General features: G+C 35.8%; 1 protein-coding gene across 3 annotated transcripts in view; it reads right to left on the bottom strand.

Moving 5' to 3' along the window:
- Positions 1 to 13,977, bottom strand: part of LOC128211071 (uncharacterized) — a 220,030-nt gene that overhangs the window by 89,691 nt on the left and 116,362 nt on the right. For all 3 annotated transcript variants that reach the window (XM_052915480.1, XM_052915478.1, XM_052915479.1), the window contains exons 98-107: positions 13,486 to 13,631; positions 10,585 to 10,660; positions 9,719 to 9,837; positions 9,268 to 9,379; positions 7,635 to 7,783; positions 7,103 to 7,181; positions 5,182 to 5,312; positions 4,086 to 4,179; positions 2,649 to 2,782; positions 1,941 to 2,110 (exon numbers count right to left, since the gene is read on the bottom strand). In XM_052915480.1, coding sequence (XP_052771440.1) covers positions 1,941 to 2,110; positions 2,649 to 2,782; positions 4,086 to 4,179; positions 5,182 to 5,312; positions 7,103 to 7,181; positions 7,635 to 7,783; positions 9,268 to 9,379; positions 9,719 to 9,837; positions 10,585 to 10,660; positions 13,486 to 13,631 — 1,210 coding nt within the window. The remainder of the gene's footprint in view (positions 1 to 1,940; positions 2,111 to 2,648; positions 2,783 to 4,085; positions 4,180 to 5,181; positions 5,313 to 7,102; positions 7,182 to 7,634; positions 7,784 to 9,267; positions 9,380 to 9,718; positions 9,838 to 10,584; positions 10,661 to 13,485; positions 13,632 to 13,977) is intronic.

Raw genomic sequence — 13,977 nt, 5'->3', positions numbered from 1 at the left:
AGCTTTGACACATGCTTTGTCATGTCTGATGGTGACCATCAACCAAGCTTTGACACATGCTTGGCCATGTCTGATGGTGACCACCAACCAAGCTTTGTCATGTCTGATGGTGACCACCAACCAAGCTTTGACACATGCTTTGTCATGTCTAATGGTGACCACCAACCAAGCTTTGACACATGCTTGGCCTTGTCTGATGGTGACCACCAACCAAGCTTTGACACATGCTTGGCCTTGTCTGATGGTGACCACCAACCAAGCTTTGACACATGCTTGGCCATGTCTAATGGTGACCACCAACCAAGCTTTGACACATGCTTTGTCATGTCTGATGGTGACCACCAACCAAGCTTTGACACATGCTTGGCCTTGTCTGATGGTGACCACCAACCAAGCTTTGACACATGCTTGGCCATGTCTAATGGTGACCACCAACCAAGCTTTGACACATGCTTTGTCATGTCTGATGGTGACCACCAACCAAGCTTTGACACATGCTTTGTCATGTCTAATGGTGACCACCAACCAAGCTTTGACACATGATTTGTCATGTCTGATGGTGACCACCAACCAAGCTTTGACACATGGTTGCCCATGTCTGATGGTGACCATCAACCAAGCTTTGACACATGCTTGGCCTTGTCTGATGGTGACCACTAACCAAGCTTTGACACATGCTTGGCCTTGTCTGATGGTGACCATCAACCAAGCTTTGACACATGCTTGGCCTTGTCTGATGGTGACCACCAACCAAGCTTTGTCATGTCTGATGGTGACCATCAACCAAGCTTTGACACATGCTTTGTCATGTCTGATGGTGACCACCAACCAAGCTTTGTCATGTCTGATGGTGACCACCAACCAAGCTTTGACACATGCTTGGCCTTGTCTGATGTGGACCACCAACCAAGCTTTGACACATGCTTGGCCTTGTCTGATGGTGACCACCAACCAAGCTTTGACACAAGCTTTGTCATGTCTGATGGTGACCACCAACCAAGCTTTGACACATGCTTTGTCATGTCTGATGGTGACCATCAACCAAGCTTTGACACATGCTTTGTCATGTCTGATGGTGACCACCAACCAAGCTTTGACACATGGTTGCCCATGTGTGATGGTGACCACCAACCAAGCTTTGACACATGCTTGGCCTTGTCTGATGGTGACCACCAACCAAGCTTTGACACAAGCTTTGTCATGTCTGATGGTGACCACCAACCAAGCTTTGACACATGCTTGGCCTTGTCTGATGGTGACCATCAACCAAGCTTTGACACATGCTTGGCCTTGTCTGATGGTGACCATCAACCAAGCTTTGACACATGCTTGGCCTTGTCTGATGGTGACCACCAACCAAGCTTTGACACATGCTTGGCCTTGTCTGATGGTGACCACCAACCAAGCTTTGACACATGCTTGGCCATGTCTGATGGTGACCACCAACCAAGCTTTGACACATGCTTGGCCTTGTCTGATGGTGACCACCAACCAAGCTTTGACACATGCTTGCCCATGTTTGATGGTGACCATCAACCAAACTTTGACACAAGCTTGCCCATGTCAGTTGTTTACCACCAACCAAACTTTGACACATGCTTGCCCATGCCTGGTCATTTCAGTAGGTGACCACCAACCAAACTTTAAAGTTATGGCCAAAATTAACATTTCTGTAATCAGCTGTTGAATAAAAAGATGATATCAAGATAATGACAAAACTAACAAGCCAACAACAGCATTCTTCCATTAAATTACTTTGACAGTTATCCATTTCACTCATTAATAAAATGTCATTACCATGGAAACTTTACATTAAGTAAAAAATAAATAATATAAATAACTTTATATTAAGGTCAAGACTTTTATCTACGTAAATGTTTATATATCTGATTTTAATTAGAACCATTTTGCAGTTGATCCTTTATTGGTGTAACACTCACAATGCCCTCGGCTTGCCGTCTGACCCGAAGATCATCTATCTTTGTCAGAACTTGCTGTGTATCAAGGTCAAGGTCAATTTCAAAAGCCAGTTGAATGGAACCCGGCAAGTTCAAAGTCACTTCAAGATTGACTTTCCCATCCATTGTCATCATTTGAGTCGTCTGACCACCTGGACATAAAAGCGGACACTTGACATATTGGAAACAATATACTGGTGTAAATACGCTTTCATAAATTTCAGTGTTAGATCATAGAAAATATTTTTCAGAATTGAACAGAGTAAAGTTGTTATTCACCAACAAACTTTCCATTCTGTTACATATAGTCACAATAAAATGATTATTTCATTTATGCTGTAAACCCACTCTTTTTGACACTAGGTAACTGTGGTACATGTACCTATTCCTCAGAAGACTGAATTCCAACCATATTAAATACTTACATATTAGATGCTGCGTTTTTTGAGTTTAGACCTTCAATAAATATTGTAGATCTACCAAATTGCTTATCATTCCTGAGATCTGTTTTACGTTATCAAATATTTTTACCATTTCTGCTTGGTAAAGCTAGGGATCACACTACAAGTCCTCATGTACACCAGATTTAAATTTGCAATGTTATGGCTTCCTGATTGCTTGCAAAAATGTAAAAAATGAAATCTTTGTGGTATCAAAACAGTCAGAAGTATGCAGACGATTAAGACTTACAGATGATAGGCAGAAACCCAGTCAGTTGATGGATTCTGGAAGCGACGTACATGTGAATTTTTCTGATGCCACATGTTCTGTTGTGGTAGCCATAGCTCTGAACATTTATACAGCCCAGGAAAAGTTCATAGGACCTGAAATGAAAATAATATAGACAACAGTGTGACTAATGGTATTATACAGCCCAGGAAATGCTTGTATGCTCTGAAAAGCCAAAGAATTTACACAGCTATGTTACTAGCAGTAAAAATATTGTGCATTAAGTCAATTGCAAACAAGACCAAACATAATTGTATTACCAAAATTTACAATTCGTGAAAAGGCAGGCTAAGATGTTCCTAACTGTAATGCATGTATGTAACAGAAAACGTGGCATAGCTATGCTTCTATAAGTCACCGTGAAATATATATTGCGAACTTACACAAAAACAAACAATTTTTCACTTCATTACACAACCAACAAGAGCTGTCACAGAGACAGCGCCCTCGTCTATTCCGCCGCTTTTTGGTGTATGGATTGAAAAGTTTTGGCGAAACATGCATGGATCACTGTTAGATTAGATTTCAATGCAATACATGATGTGCTGAGATATTTACATAAATTGAATTGGAAAATATTTGAGATGGTACGCAAACTTTAATGTAAATTCTAAGTCGAAAAAGGGGCATAATTCTGTAAAAATGCTTGATAGAGTTACCTCCTCCTGTGTACAGGTTGGGGGCATGATGATGAACAAGCGTGCAAAGTTTCAAAGCCAGATGTCAATGGACTTTGAAAATATTTGAGGTGGTACGCAAACTTTAATGTAAATTCTAAGTCGAAAAAGGGGCATTATTTTCACAAAATGCTTGGTAGAGTTACCTCCTCCTGTGTACAGGTTGGGGGCATGATGGTGAACAAGTGTGCAAAGTTTCAAAGCCAGATGTCAATGGACTTTGAAAATATTTGAGGTGGTACGCAAACTTTAATGTAAATTCTAAGTCGAAAAAGGGGCATTATTTTGTCAAAATGCTTGGTAGAGTTACCTCCTCCTGTGTACAGGTTGGGGGCATGATGGTGAACAAGTGTGCAAAGTTTCAAAGCCATATGTCAATGCCCAATCCCCCCCTTTTGTTCTATATCAGAAAATTGCAAAACAATTGGTTTCTTTATATGAAAGATAATTTTTATATACATGTCAAATGTTTTCTACATATAGCTGTATGAAGTGCTTTTTGTATATGTTTGAATAAAAAAATAAAAAACATTAATGCAATTATGATCATCGAAACACCTTCATTTTCCTTGCCAACATTAATGCCATTATGATATTCAAAACACCAGCAACCTTGATTTGTGTATTGCTTTCTTATTCTTACTTTCTATCTCTGAATTGAAGCATTACTACAGACTTAACTTATGCAATCAATAGCCATTAGACATTTAGGGTTACATACCCACAGTCCATCTGGTTTAGGTATTTCTCATAGAATGGCTTGCATGCTTCTGTTGTGGCAACCTCAAAGTAACTCGAAGAACAGGGCTCAACAGCTGCAAGAATAAGAAACAAATAAATGTATCTGCCCTAAATTTTCCTTTGCTCACGAAAAAAGCTGACAGTATAAATTATAGCATTATGGTGTCAATCTAAATCTTTAACAACACTAAACTACTCCCACTTGTCTTCCTTGGTAAAAACCAACCAATTTTACCGATAACATAATACCAGAGTGTACAAACGCCAATGCTCATTTGTTGTGGTTTATTTCAGTTCAACAAGGGGCATAACTAATAACTTATAAGGCAGAGTTATGGGCCTTGTACTGGTGCATATTGTATCCGGCAACTGTTATCTAATTTTATTATGCATATTTAGAACAGTTTTTAAAGCGTTGGCCACAGTTAAAGTTTTTGAGTGACAACAACGGGGACACCACTGACACCAAGATTTAGTCTAGGACAATATCCAGACATTTTACTTAGAAAACGTACAAGTTAAAAATAAACATTTCACTAAGTATTTCTAGCAATATTGGTTTTGTTGCCATAGAAACAACTTCTTTAAATAATGTGCATAATTTTCTTATTCGCTCCAAACCACTGATAGAACACAATTCATATACCTATCTTCCATACTTCCAACAAGAATTTAAGTTGACAAACATGGTCTTTTAACGGCTGTCTAACCACATACCAAGTTTCATGAAATAGCTTTATACCTGTTATCAAGTTAAAAAGTGGTCTATTCGTTGCAGTACATGTCACAACCAAATTTTGTATGTCATTATTTTTTTTAAACATGCATAATGTCCTAATAACATTCTGTAACACATATACTTACTTTGTTGCCCTAGCAACTGCATTATTCCTCTGATAAAAATTACATGTAAAATCCCAAAATAACCCTTTTCTCTTAATACTAACTCTCATGAATGTAGCCACTTGCCTTAATAGTTTTTTAGTTTTGCTGGGGTTCAGTGAAAAAGTGGTATTTTCTCTGTCAACAGTGAAACTGGTAGGAAACTATTTACAATGTACACAAATATCACTCACTGTTACAGGGCTTTGGTCTAGCTGTGTATAATTTTTCGAAGAGCATGTTGACCTTATCCTGGTAGTCTTTCTGGCTCACACTACACCCACTGAAGTTGGACCTGAAGGTGTCATCTACACACTCCCAGAACCTGCAGAAAACATGATGATACTTATAATTGCATACATTGTACCTTCAAACAGGCCTATGGTCTTGTTATTGGTGCTTGTGATTAAATCAAATCATAAACAGATACTGGACTATGACATCACATTATATAATGTACATATCAGAGTTACAGTGATAGACTATAAGTTATAGTTCATCTATCATAAACTTGTTCTTACCGAATCTGTCACTCCCTTTAAATAAATAGGTTTCATTTGTTTTACATCAACTATAACCTATACTTCATAATCTTTTATCAATTTCATTTTGAGAGCAGTTTAAAGATGAGAGAAATAATTTTAAGTCGAATTTCTAAGGATGGCAATGAGTACCCGAGAACTTGAGTACTCAATCAATCATTTGAGTACCCAAGTATCAAATCACTACTCGAGTATTTTTTTTTATAAAATTCACAATTAACAGATGTAAGTATCAGATCTTTCATGTTTCCAAGATGACAATTTATGGCCCCTCTAATCCCTGCTGTGTACACAATTGACCCTAATAAATTATTTAACAGTTATTGTGGTAGCTGCAAACTGTCAACAAAGGGCTCTAATTTGCAAATAGCACTGATGTCAATTAGCAAAGTTTTGATAGCGGAACATCTCCTCAGAATTGTTTTGTTTACCAATCACCAAACAATGGCCGTTGATGAGCGTTACATGTATTGATTCCTGAATGGGCCTATCTTGGCCAGGCTTATCACAATTGATTGGTGGATATCTTAATCATGGAAAAATGAATATTAATGAGGAAAAAAACAATATTTCAGTATGAAAAACTGTCATTTTTAATAGTTTTTTGTAGAGTAAACAACTAAACACTTTATAAATAATTTTGGTTTATTGTAATTCTGAATGTTGTTCATTATTGAGTGTAATCTTGATCATCTCGACGCTCGAATATGATCCGAGTTTTACTTTCCATCTATATAGTAGTACATATATACGTATAAAATGAAATGAAAACCACAAACTTAAAGCATAAAACAATATTTGTTTTCTTTTATAGATTTCTCTGTAAAAGTACATAATGACAGTCTTATTTAAAGATGAAATGGCCAATATAACGACCAACGCACAATGTACATGACCGATACATGTATACACAAATTTGTCTTTTCCGAAAACCAATTTATCCAAGTAATCGAGTATCCGAGTACTCGATCAGAAGATTGTCCGAGTACTCGAGTACGAATTTTACTACTCGTTGCCATCCCTACAAATTACACAAGTAAATAAGAGGAACATAAGTGTATACCAATACACCTCTGCTATTGTTGTTGTTTTTGGGGTTGTTCAAGCCAATGACATTTTTTTTAAAGCCAGAATATTTGGTCATGATATACAGTGCACAAATTGTCACCAGTAGCATTGTACAAAGTTGTACTGAATATCTTGGGGCACAAAGAAGATTATGCACACATCATTCATATGGCTGTTCCTATATATATGTGCCTTATCCATAAAAAAACAGTTGAAAATAACTTTACAAGAAATCATGATCCTTTTTCAAAAAAGCTATTTTTAAGCATGACAGTGGTTTTATTTTAACTATAAATTAACAAGACGACAGTAAAAATAAAACCAATGACACACAAAAAAATCAACCTGTTGAAGAAATGTGGTTTGTATTAAAACATTATTTTCACCTTTGATCTGGGTTTTTTGCAAATTGTGTCACAGATATAGAAAAGAAGGAATTCTAATTGTGGGCTTGACACCCTTTAATTTCATTGTGGGCTGACACCTTACATGACTGGACTCCTACCTGCATGAGTCATTCTCATTACTATTGTAACAGTTGAACATCAGAACAGCCTCATAGTCTTGGCAACGATCAATGTTGTCTGAAATAGATGGGTAATCATGCAGTAAGGAGCTGAATAAACAAGTTCTGTATAGAGATAATTGGCAACAACAAAAATTGCTGAAATAAAAAAAAGGACTAAGATTATCTGTAGTTGTTGTGGGGTTTTGTCAGTCCAAAAAGATGCATACATTGACAATAAGCAAGTCAAAGTTAAGGGCCTTGCTACAAATGCGGATGGACTCTAGCAACATGTGTCCCACAAAAAATGTGAATACTTCTAGAGCAACACGTGTCCCACAAAAAATGTGAATACTTCTATCAATTTTTGAGTTACAACCAACGTTAAAATTTTTGTAAAGAAACCATCAAGGCAACACCTTCAAGTGAAAATAAGTAAGATGGTAAATGATGAATACTTCTTAATATTCACCTCCCTATATTTGGCTTGGGAATATAAGGAAACGGGAATATGCCATAAAAACAGACTAACCAAAGTCACATGGTTCATGGCCAGCCTGCTGGCTTGCAGCGTCCCAATCTTCCTTCAGTCTGGTCATAAAGACATCCAATTGGTCCCTACAGATGGCCAGCGATGAATCAAGCTGTCGCCTGATCTCGTTGAAAAACTTTAATTGTACCCTGAAATAATTTATATAAAATATCATTTTGCTCTTTTGATAACATCACTAACTGTTGTTTATATGTGAACACACATGACGAACAGCAAAAGCAACAATAATGATTTTTATTTCGTGAAATGGCGAGAAAACTAGTGTTTCGCTGGAGGCACTGAATGCTTCTCCAAGGCTTATTGTCAATGAAAAGACAGCAATAGAATTACACATATGTTAGAAGGTGAATGGTTGTAGCATTGTTATAACTAAAATCCCATAAGTAGATTCTAAGTTTTATTTTTTGGTCAAGGGTGAGACATAATTCCTGCAGGCCTTTCCAAGATATCCATGCTGAAAACACAATGCAGACGCAGACTGTCATAGAAGAATACTAAGTGTTTGATACAAAGATAGGAGAAGTCACAAAAGGCAATTATTGATATCTACCAATTATAGAGTTATGGTTCTTGTGCATTGCAATCCTCCTCAATAAGAATTATTTGTGTATAAGGTAAAGTTGATATCTTTAAGACTTTTGGAGGTACACGCCAGATAAAAGCTAAGTATAATAATGTGCAAGTGGCAATAACTCTTTAAATACAAAAAAAGAGTTACAGTTTAGATTCACAGCAATTCTCCTGTAAAATAATTATCTGTAAATTGAGTAAGGAGCAGATTCATAAAAAAAAAAAACTTTTGCATTATGCTCTTGAAAAAAGAAGAATATAATTGGCACCAAAGACAATGTTGTGGTTCAAATGAACTGAACTTAAGATATATATGTATATAAAGTCCATATCTGATTACCTCAAAAGAATTTCAGAGTTACGCTCTGGACAAAAATAATTCAATTTTATGGATGAATCCTGGCAAATACCAATGACAGAGTTACGGTTTCTTTGCAACACACTTTGCATTGATCTATCTGTATAAGAAGCTCATCACTGTGATTTTAGCAATTGTTAAGCAGTGCCATCCAGATACAAATTCTAAATATTTTTTATATAACATGAAACAAATAAACAATAAAACATATTTTGCTTTGTATCAGTATTGTATGGTTTTAAAATAACCATCGCCATTTTCACAATTTTTTTTTATTTCGTCACTGTCAACAAACATGGTGGCCGATCGCAGCTGACTATTTTGACATTTTTTCTATGTGTCCTTTTACCCAAAACATAGATTAAAAGTTTTTTTCTTGGATTTTTCACAGATTTTTTTGCCTGCATCTTATACCCCCTATCGTCTTATACCCAGTCATTTACGGTACTCGACGATGGGCCTCAAATTGACATATGACGTGTGTGCAGTGTATTGTGATACGGTTCACACCTTCGGCATTAAGGAGACAACACAAGAACACATTTGCAGGCAGGAGTCTATTATTTCATTAATTCAACATAAAAACAATGAATATTTGAATACTGATTTTGACATTCAAATACAAAACATTAGATCAAATATCTGAATATTCATTTACATCGCTACTAAGTAGTGAACACTTACATGCAATACTGCTCTTTGGCAAGGAATGATCCGTATCCTGACATGTAGTAGTATTTCACAGTGTAAGCATACCACGTTTGCACTGTGTTGTTGTAGGAAACCAGACAATTGGCTGGAAATAGAAAATTAAAAAGTGAGTAAATCACAGTAAATATTCAAATGAATAATAAAAAAAGTAGACAGTAGGTTCACTATCATCAAACACTCAACTTTTCTAACTTCTGAATGCCTTTTACTTTCATTTTCAAGATACATGTCGAAAAATCAACGATTAGAAAACCTTTAAGTAATATGGCAGAATGGATTTACTCTTGGTACAAGATACATCCATATAACAGTGAGTACAAAACCTAAATGTGTCACATTTAGAGCATGGCAGTTATACACAAATATACAGACAACAGACTGAAGTTTTAAGAACTATTTATGAGTGGGCGATAAGAACACCTACATGCGTCACACTGCGGCATTTGCTCCCCCCGGTGAAGCATGTATTCCTGTTCTACAGCCTCAATCACACCCTCGGTTCCACACTGGGGCAGCGCTTTCTTCACCACACAATCACGGTACCTGAAAACACACCAACATATTATGTGGATTCATACACAAGGTCCTTCTTTTATGACTTTCAAGATGATTTTTTTTTTGGGGGGGGGGGGGGAGCAATTTCCGGGGTTTAAAATTTGTGTTGCCATTAGTTACGATAAAAAGGTTAGGTTGAAGATGGCAATATATTTCACCAATGAGCATCAAAAGCTTAATTTAAGTTTAATCTGATTTATTTTAGCTTGATTGTAACTCATGTGGGGACATTATAACAAACAATCTCTTGGCTCAGCCACGAGTGAAATAAAAAGCTTTTTTGGTGTTCATGAGGTGAAATGTATCGTGATCTTTCACTGAAACAAGTACTTTGCAGTTTAATATATGACAAAAAAGGATACCAAATTACAACTAATTGTAGTTGTCAGAAGTGTGTGCAAAATTGTATAAGATTTCAACATCTTTTTGGAAATGATGTTGTTAAATATGTGTCCCAATCCTGTGAACATTGACATTTTATTTTGGATGTGATAACGGTCTTAAATTTCGAAACACAACAAAATATTAAATTGATATCTTCACTGTTTGAAATATTGAAATATAATTTTAAATAAAATTTATTAATCTCTAGTGGTCACTGAAAAGCATTTAATAAATACTATTAAATAGTGTTTTGCAAAAAGGTATAATTCATTTGCTCTCTTGATGAATTAAAATCAATATACCCTGGTACCACTAACAGGAACAGATCTAAGATATGTAACATATACTTACGCACAAGCATCCCCAGCCACCATTATACACTGCATCATTTTAACAAAGCCAGCTTCAGCACATGGATCCTCATCCCCTGCAAGAGTAATTCATTCATCTTCAAGTATATTCATTTACATGTGAACTGTTGTTTCCATGTGTAACATGTGAACTGTTTGTTTCCATGTGTAACATGTAAACTGTTATTTCCATGTGTAACATGTGAACTGTTGTTTCCATGTGTAAATGTGAACTGTTTGATTCCATGTGTAATGTGTGAACTGTTTGATTCCATGTGTAACCTGTGAACTTTTTGTTTCCATGTGTAACCTGTGAGCTGTTTGATTCCATGTGTAACATGTGAACTGTTCATTTCCATGTGTAACATGTGAACTGTTTGATTCCATGTGTAACATGTGAACTGTTTGATTCCATGTGTAACCTGTGAACTGTTTGATTCCATGTGTAACCTGTGAACTGTTTGATTCCATGTGTAACATGTCAACTGTTCATTTCCATGTGTAACCTGTGAACTGTTCATTTCCATGTGTAACATGTCAACTGTTCATTTCCATGTGTAACATGTGAACTGTTTGATTCCATGTGTCACCTTTAAACTGTTTGATTCCATGTGTAACATGCGAACTGTTTGATTCCATGTTTAACATGTGAACTGTTTGATTCCATGTGTAAGATGCGAACTGTTTGATTCCATGTGTAACATGTGAACTGTTTGATTGCATATGTAACATGCGAACTGTTTGATTCCATGTTTAACATGTGAACTGTTTGATTCCATGTGTAAGATGCGAACTGTTTGATTCCATGTGTAACATGTGAACTGTTTGATTCCATGTGTAACATGTGAACTGTTTGATTCCATGTGTAACATGCAAACTGTTTGATTCCATGTGTAACCTGCGAACTGTTCGTTTCCATGTGTAACATGTGAACTGTTAGTTTCCATGTGTAACCTGTGAACTGTTTGATTCCATGTGTAATATGTGAACTGTTTGATTCCATGTGTAACATGTGAACTGTTTGTTTCCATGTGTAACCTGCAAACTGTTTGTTTCCATGTGTAACATGTGAACTGTTAGTTTCCATGTGTAACCTGTGAACTGTTTGATTCCATGTGTAACATGTGAACTGTTTGATTCCATGTGTAACATGTGAACTGTTTGATTCCATGTGTCACCTGTGAATTGTTTGATTCCATGTGTAACCTGTGAACTGTTTGATTCTATGTGTAAGCTGTGAACTGTTTGAATCCATCGTAAGTCATCATAAAAGGTTCAAAGAAGAGTTTGTTTGTTTGTAAGTAATAAAAATGTGACAAACAAGAGTATCACTCAAAGTGATAGATGCTCCCCATTCACCATTTTTTTATGAAAATACAGAAATTGTAATACGATGTACTGGTAAAAGGTAAATGGTTGTAGCATTATTATACACAAGTCGGAAAAACACAGAAAATTAGGGGCAGATTTGAGTATCAAATTTCAAGCAATGAAATTTAAAAAAAAGCAGCCATCTATTTACTGGTTGACGGTACATTTCTGAATAGGTCACAAATCCCAAACACCGGCTAAAACACATGTTTGTTTACCGTGATCGATTATTCGATGATCTAGATCAATACAGACTTTCTGGCTTGCCTAATGGTCACACTTGCAAAGTTTAATGTTGTTTTGTCAAGTATTTTTATAAAAAAAATGCCATTCAATGTTTTTACGGTCATAGATCAAAATGTAGAACATGGGGGAATGACATCCCAGGGCACACGCGCATCTTTAGGTTTTGCAGTTATGTTGACCTTCATTCAAGATATTTATAAATAGAATGCATGTTTGAAAAACATCGGAAACAATAAATAACTTTGCAGCTAAGTGATTATTTAATATATCATACTTATTACTTATAATTGTATGACCATGTATTTTCGCTTTTCAAGTGTTCGGTATTTGTGCCCTCCGTAGCATAAAGTTAAGGGTGATTTACTGTCCATAAAATGAATTATTTTTTACATAAAATTGATGAAATCATGAATACTTTGACAGATGTTGTCATATTAACCAAAGATGTTTCATAAGCAATTTTAACTTACTACAACAAAAACTCTCCAAGACGATTATGAAAAACCTCAAAAAGTGTTCAGATTTGTGACCTTTGCCAGTATATACCCAGTTTTATTTCAATCCCATCAGTAGTTTTGAGGTTATTCCCCGGCTTAGCTTATGCAAGCACCAATTATGAAAAAATGGTTAAGGGAAAATAATTAAATAAATATACATGATAGGATTATGGTACATGTGCACTGCACTTCCTCTCATTGCCATCTATCTTTAGACATTTTTTTTCAATCCCTTAGTATTTTCCAAAGATGGACAAGCACCAATTATTAAAATATGGTTATTGGGAGATAACTTAATAAATATGCATGATAGGATTATGATTCTAGTGCACTACACTTCCTCTTATTGCATCTATCTAAATACCAAGTTTTATATAAATCCCATCAATAGTTTTAAAGAAAGGGTGTGACTGACAAAAGGAGAGATGGCCAAACAGCTGGACTGACGTACGTTCTAACATTTATTGTTCATGTGGTTATTCTTTCTTTAAAAAACACCCACTAAAACATTAAAAAATTTTTACCCTAATGAACACACCCTCTAAACACCTTGCTGTTGGCTAGGATGAACAAAGTGCCAACTATATGCTCTCCCTTTGGGGAAAATATAAATTATTTGCTTTGCATGGACCCATAAACATATCGGTCCATGATTTTGCTGAACTGCTTTTATAACACTGTTGAAATTAAACAATCTACAGCTTTAGTGTACAAAAAAATAAAACACATTGGGGAAAGTTTGCTGTCAACATTGTTAAGAGACCCTTTAAGATAATGAATATACACACATGTGCAGTGAGTCCAGTTGTTCATGGTGAAGTAAGCATTGAGAGATGGCAGTCTGCTCTCTAGGAACAATTCCGCCATGTCCTCACATTGTGGAACATCTTTTTTAAGCCAGTCAACATAATTGATGTGGTAGTCATTGAATAACCTGCAAAACATGACAGAATTGTTGGCATAAGGTGGTAAAACATTTTGAGACTATGTGAAGGGCAAAAATGTGTCCTGAAGGTAAACAATAACAAGAAACAAGAGCTGTCACAGGAAATTGATAAATAACTGATAACAATGTATAAATTTGAATTAAAAAAAAATAAAGAAAAAAGAATAGCTATGATATCTTGCTTATGAGACCCAATACGTCATAACGATAGATGTGGTAGGACAGGGCACTTGACTATACGTCATTTTCTTTAAGAAATGAATACAATAATGATGTTATATGTGCCTGTCAAAAGCAATAAAAAAATCAAATTGAAAATTATTTTTATACAAGA

The sequence above is a fragment of the Mya arenaria genome, chromosome 12, assembly GCF_026914265.1.
Source record: "Mya arenaria isolate MELC-2E11 chromosome 12, ASM2691426v1".
NCBI lineage: Eukaryota > Metazoa > Mollusca > Bivalvia > Myida > Myidae > Mya > Mya arenaria.
The sequence above is the reverse complement of the archived record's forward strand: the minus strand, read 5'-3'. Positions and strand labels throughout refer to the sequence as shown.